This window comes from Zalophus californianus, chromosome 12 (assembly GCF_009762305.2).
Source record: "Zalophus californianus isolate mZalCal1 chromosome 12, mZalCal1.pri.v2, whole genome shotgun sequence".
NCBI lineage: Eukaryota > Metazoa > Chordata > Mammalia > Carnivora > Otariidae > Zalophus > Zalophus californianus.
The window spans coordinates 55,749,748-55,763,872 of NC_045606.1; the positions used below are offsets into that span (position 1 = coordinate 55,749,748).

Sequence of the window (14,125 nt, forward strand, 5' to 3'; positions counted from 1 at the left end):
CAATATTAGCATATTATTCAGAAATACAGATGTGATTAAATGAAACTATAACAAATTCAAAGTAGTTACTTCTGCAGAGTAATATAAGTTGGGAGGGAGGAGGACAGTATGGAATAGAGAACTGCCGTATTTCGTTATAAGCCAGTTGGTACAGTCTGACTTAACGTTTATATTTTATTGTAATAAAAATTAAAAAATATTAAAAACTGCAATTTTAGTAGATTTATTACAAACACATCAAGAGGAGATAAAACTAAAAAAATTAATCTGAATAATGTTAATATGATATTGAATGCAGTAGGAGTCTAGCTTCACTCTTTTTTTTTTTTAAGATTTTATTTATTTATTTGATAGAGACACAGCGAGAGAGGGAACACAAGCAGGGGGAGTGGGAGAGGGAGAAGCAGGCTTCCCGCGGAGCAGGGAGCCCGATGCGGGGCTAGATCCCTGGTCCCTGGGACCATGATCTGAGCCGAAGGCAGACGCTTAATGACTGAGCCACCCAGGCGCCCCCTAGCGTCACTCTTTTGCATATTCATATTCTGTTGTCCCAGTACCCTCTGTTGAAAAGACTATTCTTTCCTCTGTTGAATTGTCTTGCAACCCTTGTTGAAAGTCAGTTGACCTTAAATAGATATATAAGTTTTATTTTTGGACTGTAAGTTGTTTTTTGTTTTTTGGGTTTTTTTTTTTAAGATTTATTTATTAAAGAGAGTGGGGGGAGGGGCAGAGGGAGAGAATCTTGGAGCCGACTCCCTGCTGAGTGTGGAGCCTGATACAGGGCTCGATCCCACGACCACGAGCTCATGACCTGAGCTGAAACCAAGAGTCAGATGTTTAACAGACTGAGCCACCCACGTGCCCCTGGACTCTTTTAAGTTTTATGTCTCTCTGTATGCTAGTACCACACAGTCCTGATTACTGTAGCTTTTTAGTCAGTTTTGAAATTAAGTATGAGTCCTCTTTGAAGATTGTTTGCCTATTCTGGGTCCACTGCATTTTCCATATGAATTTTGAAGTCAGTTTCTCAATTTCTGCAAAAAGGGGAGAGGGCATTAGAGATTTTGAAAGGGATTGCATTAAATTTGTAGATCAGTTTGGGGAGTGTTGCCATCTTAACAGTAGTAAGTCTTCCGATCCATGAATATAGGATATCTTTATATTTATTTTAGTCTTCTTTAATTATTTCAGTGATGTTTTATTATTATAGTTTCAGTGTATAAATCTTACACTTCTTTTGTTGCATTTATTCCTAATTATTTTGTTTTTGATGCTGTTGTAAAAAGAATGTTTTCATAATTTCATTTTCAGATTATTCATTGCTAGTATTTAGAAATATGTTTGATTTTTGTATTTTCAGCTTGAATCCTGCAACCTTTCTGAACTCATTTATTCTAATAATTTTTGTGTGTATATTCCTTAGGATTTTCTATGTACAAGGTCATGTCATCTGCAGAATGAGATAGTTTTACTTATTCCTTTCCAATACCGTTTATTTCTTGCCTAACTCCCTTGGCTAGAATCTCCAATATAATGTTGAGTAGAAGTGGCAAGAGCAGACATTCTTGCCTTGTTCCTGATCTTATGGAAAGGTATCCAGTCTTTTACCCTTACATATGATATTAGTTATAGATTCTTCATAGATGCCTTTCATCGAGTTCAGGAAATTTCCCTTCTATTCCTAGTTTGTGAATGTTTTTATCACGAAAGGGTTTGCATTTTGTCCAGTGCTTCTTCTGTGCCCATTGAGATACCATGTAGTTGTTTTGTTTTTTTGTTCTATTAATACAGTGTATTACACTGATTTTCATTTCTTGATGAACCATTCTTGCATTCCTGAGATAATGTGTACTTGGTCATTGTGTACAATCCTTTTCGTATATGGCTGGATTCAGTTTGCCAGTATTTCATTAGAGATTTTTGCATCTGTATTTATAAAGGATATTGACTACAATTTTCTTGTGATACCTTTTTGTGGATTTAGTATCAGTATCTCATAGAATAATTGGGAAGTATTCCCTCCTCTATTTTTTTTTTTTTTAAGAGTTTGTGAAGTACTGGTTTTAATTCCTCTTTAAAGTTTGATAGACTTTACCAGTGAAACCATCTGGTTCTGGGCTTGTGGGAAGTTTGTTGATTACTAATTCATCTCTTTACTTTTTTATAGGTCTATCAAAATTTTGTATTTTTTGAGTAATATTTTAAGTTTAAAAAATATAAAGCAAGTGTAAAGTGGTAAGTATGTATAAGGTAGTCTGATAAAGCCCAAATTGTGTATAAAAATGTGTCCTCCTACTTCATGGGAATTCAGTTTGAAACTTACCATTTAACAATTCAGTTTTTTAAAACATGACTTTTCAAAAGAGTGTTGTTAATGTCTTTTTATTTGAATTATTTTAAATATATCAAATATTTTGTGTTTCATAATGGCTTGGAATTTAAGGGTTTGGTTTTTTTGTTTTTTTTTTATTGCTTTTATCTCAGCAGCAATGCAGCAAGTGTTGGATAACCTTACGGAGCTGCCCTCATCTACAGGAGCAGAAGAAATAGACCTAATTTTCCTCAAGGGGATTATGGAGAATCCTATTGTAAAATCACTTGCTAAGGTATAGTGATTTATTCATAAGCTTACTAAATTATTTTTAAAATTGTCTTTACAGAGGTCTTTTCAGATATTACTATTTCAGAACTTGATATGCCTTTGGTTTAGTTAGCAAATAATAATACTTATCACATAATGAAATATTCATGCACATGAAAATTAGACCACTTTTGCCTTACCTGTGCTGACTTTAAATACAAGATAAAATAACTCTTAATTTTAGCCTCACACATTTAAAGTTTTAGGGAAATTGTAACTGAATAGTCATATTATAATAGGACTTATGAAAAAGATCCTGGTACTATCTCCATTTCAGCAACAGCAAAATACTGATTTTCTTCTTTTATATTAGACTGTGTACCTGTTTTTCATTTTGGTTCTTGACTTCCTCTATCTAGTACTTTTTGAAATCTTGTTTTCTCTTGGATAACCTTGATATTTTAAGTCTGTTTCTGTAATCAGCTTTCTAGTAGTCTCCTTAACTCATCTGTAAATATACTTTTACAACTATTCTTAGTCCAGTTTTATTTCACTTATACTATTTCCTGTATTTTTTATAAACATCACTAAAGCCTGGTGTGTTAACTACTTCACAACCATTCTTCAGCATTCCCTCAAATGATTCTTGCTTTCAGAAACCTGTGCCACATGCTCTCTCTGGCCTTTCCTTCGTGTAGTCATCTTGTCTTTCCATTTGCTTTTCGTACTCCCAGTAGGTTGATTTCACCCTCTCCCATAATCATTTTTTAACCACAGTCCATTAATTTTTTTTCTTCTCCCTTGTGAAAAATCATACCTTTTACAGAGTTTTCCATTTGTAAAAGTGAGCCAGGGATGCAGATTCTTCATTTTATTCACAAACTTAATCATTCTAGGATCACATGATATAAAACCTTTGGCTCCTAAATAAAAACTAATCTAGTTGTATATCACCTAACTGGAATTTTTATTTTAGTCATTTTTTTTTTAAGATTTGAGAGAGAGAGAGAGAGCGTGAGTGTGAGCCGTGGGAGGGGGGAGCAGAAGGAGAGGGAGAGAATCCTCAAAAGGCTTTTTAAAAATAAAATCCTCAAGGGGACCAGCAGAGTCCCCTCTGAGCAAAGAGCCTAATGAGGGGCTCCATTTAGGACCCCGAGATCATGACCTGAGCTGAAACCAGGAGTTAGCTGCTTGACCGACTGAGCCACCCAGGTGCCCCAATTTTAGTCATTTTTGATTGCAGTTTTTCCAAAGTTTATTAGATAGGCCTTTATCTTAATAGTAATATTATAGGATATGAATTTACTTTCAAATTCAAGCTTCTTGTCACAAATACCGATTACCATACTGTGTCAAGATAGAGTAATAGCTTCAGGGTCTATTGAAATATGTAGGGGCTATTTAAGCCTGTATTAACTAGCTCACCCTTAGCTCTAATTGGTACTTTTAAAATAGTTTTTGACTCTTCCTTTGATATCATAATGTTGCTTGTCAGTTTTTATCATCAATATCTATTACACCATGTCCCCATATTTATTTATCATTGATCTCTAGATTTAGAAACTAGATAATAACGCATCTTACAGTGTGTTTATAATTCACAGAGGTCTTTAAAATATATTTTGTCTTCACAACAATTTAATGAATTGAAAATCAAAGTAGAAGAATTATTTGTCTAAGGTCACTGTCCTAGTAAATTGACAGAGATGAGTTTTAGACCAGGTTTTCTTTCTTCAGATTCTGTGCTCTTTCTACTGTAGCACAGGTTTTGTGTGTATGTATATTCCTAAGAATTTCTGTGGGTAAAAAATTATTGTTATTCTGGCTTCTGTGCCATTGATATTGGCCTTACTGAGGATTATCTTGTTCATTATTCTCAGCAGGTGAAATGGCTGGATGACTTTTAAGCAGCTCAGGTGCTAGTGTAATCTTCTGATGATAAAAATGAAATTAGGGGGCACCTGGGTGGCACAGTCAGTTAAGTGTCCAACTTGGTTTTGACTCAGGTCATGATCTCAGTGTTGTGAGATTGAGCCCCATGTAGGGCTCAGCGTGAAGTCTTCTTGGGATTCTCTCTCCTTCTCCCTCTGCCCCTCCCGCTCATACTCGTGCTCTCTCTCTCTCTCAAATAAAATAATCCTTTTTAAAAATGAAATTAACAGAATCAACCAATAGTATCCACCATTCAAAAGCAGTTTCTCGATAAATAAAAACAATGATAGCTTAGTATTCTCACAGTGAAAGAAAAGAAATCCCAGGAGGAAAGGAAGACTTCTACTTCCAAGAAAGAGATATTGAGTCACAGCAGGCCAACACTCCCAGTACAACAAGTAGAGAAAAATGGTTAAGTTACTGAGGAAACAGGGAGAGACAGGAACATGTGACTAATAATCATGAGAAAAATAACAGAAGCAGTTCCATAGATGGTCCTTTTGTTAGAGTTTATAAACAAATATTTTAAAGTAATGTATTAATATATTTTAAAAGAAGAGAAAATGAAGACATTTAAAATATTACTAGAAAGTAGAATCAAAATTAGAATCAAAATGAATCAAGTGGTCATTTGTTCTGTCTTTTAGATTCCACATATAAGTGAAATCATGTGGCATCTGTCTTTGTCTGACTTACTTTACTTAACATAATACCCCTTAGATCCATCCATATTTTGCAAATGGCAAGATCTCATTCTTTTTTTATGGCTGAATAATATTCCATTGTGTATGTATACATGTATGTGTATAAATATACATGTACCACATCGTCTTTTTTTTTAAAGATTTTATTTATTTAGAGAAAGAGTGTGTGCATGAGCAGGGACAGAGCAGGGGTGGGGGAGCAGAAGGGGAGGGAGAGGCTTTTTAAAAATAAAATTAAGCCAACTCTGCACTGCCCCAGGGCAGGGCTCCGTCCCACAACCCTGAGATCATGACCTGAGCCAAAACCAAGAGTCAGACACTTAACCAACTTAGCCACCCAGGTGCCCCCCATCATCTTTTTAAAACATGTTTCTTTTGAAATATAGTTGACACACAATGTTACATTAGTTTCAGGTGTACAACATAGTGATTGGACAGATCTCTACATTATGCTGTGCTCACCACTAGTGCAGCTACCATCTGTCACCATATAACACTATTTCAATACCATTGGCTGTTTTTCCATGCTGCACCTTTTGTCCGCATGACTTATTCCATAATTGGAAGTCTGTATTTCCCTCTCCCCTTCAGCGGTTTTGCCCATCCTTCCACCTACTTCCTCTCTGGCAGTCATCAGTTTGTTCTCTGTATTTATGGGTCTGTTTCTGTTTTTTGTTTATTTTGTTTTTCAGACTCTACATGGAAGTGAAATCATACAGTATTTATCTTTTCCTGACTTATTTCACTTAGCATAATACCCTCTAGGTGCATCCATATTTTGCAAATGGCAAGATCTCATTCTTTTTTATGGCTGAGTGATAATTCCGTTGTATATATACCACATCTTCTTTATTGATCAATCTGTCAGTGACGTTTGGGCTGCTTCCATATCTTGGCTATTGTAAATGCTGGAATAAATGTAGGGGTGCATATATCTTTTTGAATTAGCACATTTGTTTTCTTTAGGTAAATACCTAGTAGTGGAATTACTAGATTATGTGGTATTTCTGTTAATTTTGTGAGGGACCTCCATACTGTTTTCCACAGTGGCTGCCTCCTTTTGCATTCCCACCAGCAGTGTACAAGGATTCCTTTTTCTTCACATCCTTGCCAACACTTATTTCTTGTCTTTTTGCTTCTAGTCATTTTGATAGGTGTAAGGTGATATCTCATTGTGGTTTTGATTTGCATTTTCTTGATGATTAGTGAGGTTGAGCATCTTTTCATGTGTCTATTGGCCATCTGTGTCATCTTTGGAAAAATGTCTCTTGAAGTCCTCTGCCCATTTTTAAATCAGGTTATTTGGGGGTTTTTTGGTGTTGTAAGAGTTCTTTATATATTTTCCATATTAATCCCTATAGGATGTATCATTTGCAAATATCTTCTCCCACTCAGCAGGTTTCCTTGTCATGTTGTTGATGTTTTCAACAAAGGAACTGCAAAAGTTTTTACTTTGGTGTAGTCCCAGTATACCACATCGTCTTTATTCATTCATCTATCAATGGACACTTGGGTTGCTTCCATATCTTGGCTTGTTTAAGTAGTACTGCAAACAAACAGACTCTTAAATATAAAGAACAAACTGCTGGTTGCTGGAGGGGCAGTGGGTAAGGGATGTGTGAAATGGATAAGGGAGATTAAGAGATACAAATTTCAGTTGTAAAAAAACATAGTCTTGGAGATTAAAAGCTTAGGCAATATAGTCAATGATATTGAAATAATGTATAATGACAGGTGATGACTGTACTTATGGTGAGCACTGAGTAATGTGTAGATTTGTTAAATCAATGTATACCTGTAATTAATGTAACACTATCTTAGTTATACTTTAAAAAACAATGAAATGAATACTCAAGGACTCAAAAATATATCTGAATTAAAAGCTCATTTGATGGGGTTAATAGATTAAACATTGCAGAGAAGGGGATCCATGAATTCAAAAACAGTCCAGTAGTAAGTATCCAAACTGAAAATCAGTAACAAGTATGAAAAATAAAGGAGAGAGAATAGGAATACTTCAAAAGGTTTGATATACATGTAATTGGTATCCCAGAAAGAGAAAAGGGGGAAATGGGACAGAAGAAATAGTTGAAGATACAGTAGGCAAAAATTTTCAAAACTGATGAACAGCATCAACTGATGATCCAAGAAGCAAAGTGAACCCTCCTGCAAGAGAAATATAAAGAAAAACGTCATTTGGAACAACATAGTCAGGTTCCTGAAAATCCGAGACAGAGTGAATATTTGTAAATTAACCAGAGAATACTTTTAAAGAGAAACTATAAGACTAATGGTTAGCAATAAAACAGGAACTATATATGTCAAAACAGAGTGCCCTGAGATCATTATAAAGTTTTGAAAGAAAAACACTGCTAAACTTGAATTACCCTTCTGGCAAAAATACCTTCAAAAATGAAAGCAAAATAAAGATTTTTACTTTTAGACAAACGAAATCTGAGAAAAATAATCTCCATTTACTCTATAAGAAATGCAAAAGGAAGTTTTTCTGGCAGAGAGAATGACAAAGGAAAGGGATAGTAATGGTAAATATAATATTGACTTTTTTTAAAAGATTTTATTTATCTGAGAGAGAGAGAGAAAGAGAACACGAGGTGGGGAGGATCAGAGGCAGAAGCAGACTCCCTGCTGAGCAGGGAGCCCGATGTGGGACTCGATCCTGGGACTCCAGGATCATCACCTGAGCCGAAGCAGTCGCTTAACCAACTGAGCCACCCAGGCGCCCTAATATTGACTTTTAAAATGAAATAATAACAATGTCTTGGGGCATTTATAACATGTATAAAAGTGAAATATATGAAGATGATAGCCTAAAAGGAGGGAGTGACTTAATGAGTCAAACAATTGTAAGGTTCTTTTGTTGGTCAGAAAGTGGCAAAAAAAAAAAAAAAAAATGGCTTACAGTGTATAAAAAGTCAGGGATGCATACTGAAATCTCTAGGGTACCACAAAAAGTAAAGTTACAAGAATGAATAAAGTTCACCCAAGACATAAGGAAGAAAAAATAGTCTTGAATTACCATCACAAATTAGCAAAATATGGGATAGGAAGGGAAACCATCTTTAGACATGGGATAGAAAGCAGCACAGGACCATGATCCCTGACAGAAAGGAAACAAATAAAGTGAGCATTATAAAATTGAGGATAGTTTTCAGGCTGCAGTAAAGAAAGGAAATACAGGCCAGCCATCTTCATAGAGGTCGGGATTTGGGGAGATGGAGATGACTGGAATTTTTGTGGCAAAATATCAAGGAGGAGGAAGCTGAACGCAGGTCTCTGGAGATCTGCCCTCAAATCTTTGGCTGAGCACTGATGTGTATATATATATATATATATATATGAAGTAGGCCTCTAGAGTTCTAGAGAGGATCCTCTGGAAAGCACAGTAGGCCAAACAATTCCCAGAGATCACAAAATATGGAGAATAGTTTGCATTCCCACTACAGAGTCGAGAGTCCTCATACTACACAGTACATTGGGCAGATTCACCCCAGCTTGTTATAGCAGACCTGTGAAATTAAAGCAGAATTAAACTAAAATTCAATAACAGTTATTTGAAAAATCCCCAAGTATCTGGAAATTAAACAACATACTTCTAAATCAGGGCAGGGAATAAATCACGAAGAAACAGAAAAAAAATGTTTTGAATTGAGTGAAAATGAAAATATATGTCAAAGCAATGCTTGGAGGAAAATGCCTTTATTAGAAAAGAACAATATTGTAAATCAGTCATCTAAGTGTTCACCTTGAGAAAATTGAAAAAGAAAAGCAAATTAAATTCAAAATAAGCAGAAAGAAGTAAAAAAGATAAGACTAAACATATAAAAGGCATTTGACAAAGTCATTATAACTTAAAATATATCAATAAAGTCAGTAATCCTGTAGCTAGACCCAAATTACCAGTATCAGAAATGAGAGGACATCACTACAAATCCAACAGACATTGCAAGAGTAATAAATATTATGAACAACTTTATGACAATAGATATGACAACTTAGATGAAATTGACTAATTCTTTAAAAGACACAAACTACTAAAGCCTACATAGGAAGAGACAACCTGAATAGCTCTGTATTTCTTTTAAACTGAATATTTGTAGTTCCACTTGATTTCTTCCAGAAAAAGAGGAAGAGAAAGAAACATTTACTATTTCATGAGGCTTAGTGTTACCCTGATAGCAAAGCCAGTTATGGACATTTCAAGAAAGGAAAACTGCAAAATAGTATCCCTCATGAACATAGACTTCAAGTTCTTAAGATAATACTAGCAAATCAAATCCAGCAACATACAAAAAGGATAATACTCCATTATCAAGTAAGTTTTGTCTCAAAAAATGCAAGACTGCCTTAATATTTGAAAACCAATAAATGGCACTCGCTTCGGCAGCACATTTACTAAAATTGGAATGATACAGAGATTAGCATGGCCTCTGTGCAAGGATGACGCGCAGATTCGTGAAGCGTTCCATATTTTTCACGTACCAAACGGCGCACTGGGTGTTATACGCAAACAATGAATCATGGAACACTACTACATCAAAAACTAATGATGTAATGTATGGTGATTAACATAATAAAATAAAAAAGAAAACCAATAAATGTCACCATTTTGTTGCTATGATAAAAGTCATGTAATTATGCTAATAGTCGCAGGAGAAGCATTTTACAAAATTGAACATTCATTCTTGATAAAAACTTGGGAAACTTAGAAGGAAATTGCCTCAACCTGAGGGACATCTATTAAAAAACTGCAGTTAACATCATAATTCATGGTGGAAGATAAAATGCTTTCTTTCTGTGATCACTTCTGTTCAACCTTCATCATTTCCATTCACTTTTGTACCTGGGGGTACTAGCCAGTGCAAAAAGGCAAGGAAAAGTAGATAAATAAAAGGCATACAGATTGAAGAAGAAAAAATAAACTATCTTTATTCAAAGATGACATTATTGTTTATATTGAAAATCCTAAGAATCTATCAAAAGGAAGAAAAACAAACAAATCTAGAACTAACAAGTGTGAGTGTAGCAAGGTCCTAAGATACAAGATCAATCTACATAAATCAATTGTATTTTTATATACTAGTTAAAGAAATGGGGGTCAATTTAACAATATGTGCTAGACCTATACACTGGAAACTAAAAGAAAAAAAATTGCTGAAATTAGAGGCATACATACATACAGGGTTTGGAAGGCTCAGTACTGTTAACATTGTCGGATCTCCCCAAACTGATCTATAGATTCAGCAGAATCCAGTCAAAATTTCAGGCTGACATATTGATACTGAAATTTATGAAGGACCTAGACTAACCAAAACAGTTGTGAAAAATAAGAAAACTTGATGCTCTGCACAGCCTGATTTCAAGGATTACTATTACCCTATAGTAAAGAAAACACTGTAGTATTGGCTTATAGATCAGTGGCACAGAATAGAGCCCAGAAAGAGACCAATGTATGTACGGTCAACTGGTTTTTATTAATAGCACCATGGTAATTCAATGAAGAAATGATAGTCCTTTCAATAAATGTTGCTGGAACAATTGAGTATTTATATGCATAAAAAATGAACATCTTTTACCTCATAAACAAAAATTACTTCAAAATAGATCATAGATCTAAAAGTAAGCTAAAATTTTAAAACTTTTAAAAGAATACATAAGGAAAAACTTTGCAACTTTGCGTTAGAGAAAGACTTCTTAAATAAGACATAAAAAGCGTGAAGCATAATGAAAACTTTGATTAGATTTTATCAAAATTTAAAACTTTCTACTTTAAAAGACACCATTAAGAAAATGAAAAGGCAAGCTGCAGTTTGGGGGAAAATATTTGCAAAACATACACAGGCATACTTCATTTTATTGTGCTTCTCTTTATTGCATTGTGAAATACTATGGTTTTTTGGTGTTTTTGTGTGTGTGTATGTGTTTTTTTGTTTGGTTTTTTTTTTTAGTTGAAGGTTTGTGGCAACCCTGCATTGAGCTGATCTATCACTACCATTTTTCCAGCAGCATTTGCTCACTTCATGTTTCTGTGTCACATTTTGGTAATTCTCACAATATTTCCACTTTTTCATGATAATATTTGAATTGCAATCTCATAGTAAACCTTTTAATGGGTGAGGAGTTTTTTTTGTGTTTTTTGTTTTTAAGAGAGAGTGTGTGTGCTCATGAACAGATGGGGGAGGGGCAGAGGGGGAGACTCTTAAGCAGACTCCATGCTGAGTGCGAGCCTGACACAGGGTTCAACCTCACGATCCTAAGATCATGACCTGAGCTGAAATCAAGAGTTGGGCACTTAACCAACTCAACCACCCATTGCCCCAAACAAGGAGTTGTTTCTAGTGGGTGAGCAAAGACAGTGATTTCTTAAGATGGAATCTGTTCTTCATGAAGATGCTATGAAGATTGTTGAAATGACAGCAGTGGATTTGGAATGTTACATAAACTTAGTTGATAATGCAGTGGCAGGGTTTGAGAAGATTGACTCTAAATTTTGACAGAAGTTCTACTGTTGGGGAAAAACCATCAAACAGAATCTCCTGCTACAAGGCAATTGTTCATAAAAGGAAGAGTCCATTGATGCAGCAGACTTCATTGTCTTATTTTAAGAAATTGCCACAGCCACCCAGGCCTTCAGCAACACCACCCTGATCAGTTAACAGCCATCAACATTGAGGTGCGACCCTCTTAAAGCAAAAAGGTTATGACTTGCCAAAAGCTCAGATGATGGTTAGCAGTTCTTAGCAATAAGGTAATTTTTAATTAAGGTATATACATTGTTTTTCAGACGCAATGTTATTGCACACTTACTAGACTACCCTGTAGTGTAAACATAACTTTATATGCACTGGAAAAAACAAAAATTTCATTTGACTGACTTTATTGCAATATTCCCTTTTTGCAGTGTTCACTTTATTTTGGTGGTCTGGAACTGAACCTGCAATATCTCTGAGGAGGCCTGTACCCTAAAAAGGAAGTTGTTCATTCATTGCTGGTAGCAATTAAATAGTACAACTACTTTGGAAGACACTTTCTTACAGTTTTTTACAAAGTTAACATAGTATTACCATACAATCTAGCAATTGTACTCCTTGATAGTTACCCAAGGGAGTTGATAATTTATGTCCACACAGAAATCTACATGGGAATGTTTATAGCATATTTATTCATAATTGTCAAAACTTGGAAGCAAACCATGATTTTTAATAGGAGCAAAGATAAAGTGATACATCCATACAATGGAATATTATTCAGCAATAAAAAGAAATGAGCTATCAAGCTTCACAACAATATGGAGGAACCATAAATACATATTGCTAGATGAAAGAAACCATGCTGGAAAAGGTATACACCATATGATTCCAACTACATTGCATTCTGGGAAAAGCAAAAGTTATAGACAGTACAAAAGAACCAGTAGTTGCCAGGGTTTTGGGGGAGTACAAGAGAGGGATGAATAGATGAATCCTGGAGCATTTTTGGGGCCATGGGACTATTCTGTATGATACTGTAAAGGTGCATTTGTCAAAATCCATGGAACTGTACAACATTTAGAGGGGATCTTGATGTAAACTATAGTCTTTAGTTAATAATAGTGTATCATATTGGCTTATTAATTATAACAAATGTATCATACTAATGCAAGATGTAAATAAGAGAAACTGGGGTGAGGCAGATACATGGAAATTCTCTGTACTTTCTGCTCAATTTTTTTGTAAATTTAAAACTTTATTAACCTAAGTCCATAGTTAACATCAGTGTTCATACTTTGTGTTGTATATGTGTGTCTATGGGTTTTAACAAATGTATAATGACATGTAATGTTTTTGTCCAGTATTGGCATTAGAGTAATGCTGTCCCTATAGAATGAGTTAAGAAATGTTTCCTCTATCTCCTGGAAGAGATTGTAAAGAATTGGTATAATTTCTTCCTTAAATGTTTGGTAGAATATACCAGTAAGTTCCTGTGTGCTTTCTGTTTGGGAAGGTTATTAATTATTGATTTAATTTCTTTAACAGATATAGTACTCTTCAGGTTATCTGTATCTCCTTTTGTGAGTTTTAGTGGATTGTATATGTAAAGGAATTGGTCCGTTTCATATAGGTTATCAAATTTGTTTTTTTTTTTTTTAAGATTTTATTTATTTATTTGACAGAGAGACACAGTGAGAGCAGGAACACAAGCAGGGGGAGTGGGAGAGGGAGAAGCAGGCTTTCTGCTGAGCAGGGAACCCGATGTGGGACTCGATCCCAGGACCCTGGGATCATGACCTGAGCCGAAGGCAGACGCTTAATGACTGAGCCACCCAGGCGCTCTAGGTTATCAAATTTGTGGGCATAGAATTGTTCATGGTATTCTTTTATTATTCTTTAATGTCTATAGCATCAGTAGTGATGGTTCCCCTTTCATTTCTGTTATTACTAAATCTCCGTCTTCTCTCTTTTCTTTTTCTTTTTTTTGTAAAGATGGATGCTTTTACCTGACAGTCTTCTCTTTTTTGTTAATCAACCTAGCAAGAAGTTTATCAATTTTAATCTTTTCAAAGAACCAGCTTTTGGTTTCATTAACTTTTATTGACATCCTGGTTTCACTTTCATTGGGTTTTACTTTAAATTCCATTATTTCTTTTCTTCTACTTACTCTCAATTTAATTTGCTCTTTTGACTTTTTAAGATCTAAGTTTAGATTATTGATTTTAGGTCTTTTTTCTTTTCTAACTTTACATTCAGTGCTATAAATTACCCTTTAAACACTGCTTTTGCTCCATCCCACAAAATTTGGTAAGTTGTATTTTCATTTGGGTCACATCTTTTTTTTTTAAAGATTTCTTTTATTTATTTGACAGAGAAACAGCAAGAGAGGGAACACAAGCAGGGCGAGTGGGAGAGGGAGA

The 14,125-nt window shown here is 34.8% G+C and overlaps 1 protein-coding gene and 1 non-coding gene across 7 annotated transcripts in view; both read left to right on the forward strand.

The window, feature by feature from the left end:
• MPP6 (membrane palmitoylated protein 6) overlaps positions 1-14,125 on the forward strand; it is a 131,278-nt gene that overhangs the window by 44,148 nt on the left and 73,005 nt on the right. For 3 of the 6 annotated variants that reach the window (XM_027573497.2, XM_027573495.2, XM_027573499.2), the window contains one exon: positions 2,488-2,606. The exons of 1 other annotated variant lie outside the window; for it this stretch is intronic. In XM_027573497.2, coding sequence (XP_027429298.1) covers positions 2,490-2,606 — 117 coding nt within the window. In that variant the 5' untranslated portion in view covers positions 2,488-2,489. Of the gene's footprint in view, positions 1-2,484; positions 2,607-14,125 lie in introns of all 6 variants that reach the window. 2 more of the 6 variants (XM_027573496.2, XM_027573498.2) reach the window with 1 other exon arrangement.
• On the forward strand, positions 9,607-9,710 carry LOC113912053. Its single transcript, XR_003516682.2, has one exon. It is a non-coding gene; the product is annotated as a U6 spliceosomal RNA (small nuclear RNA).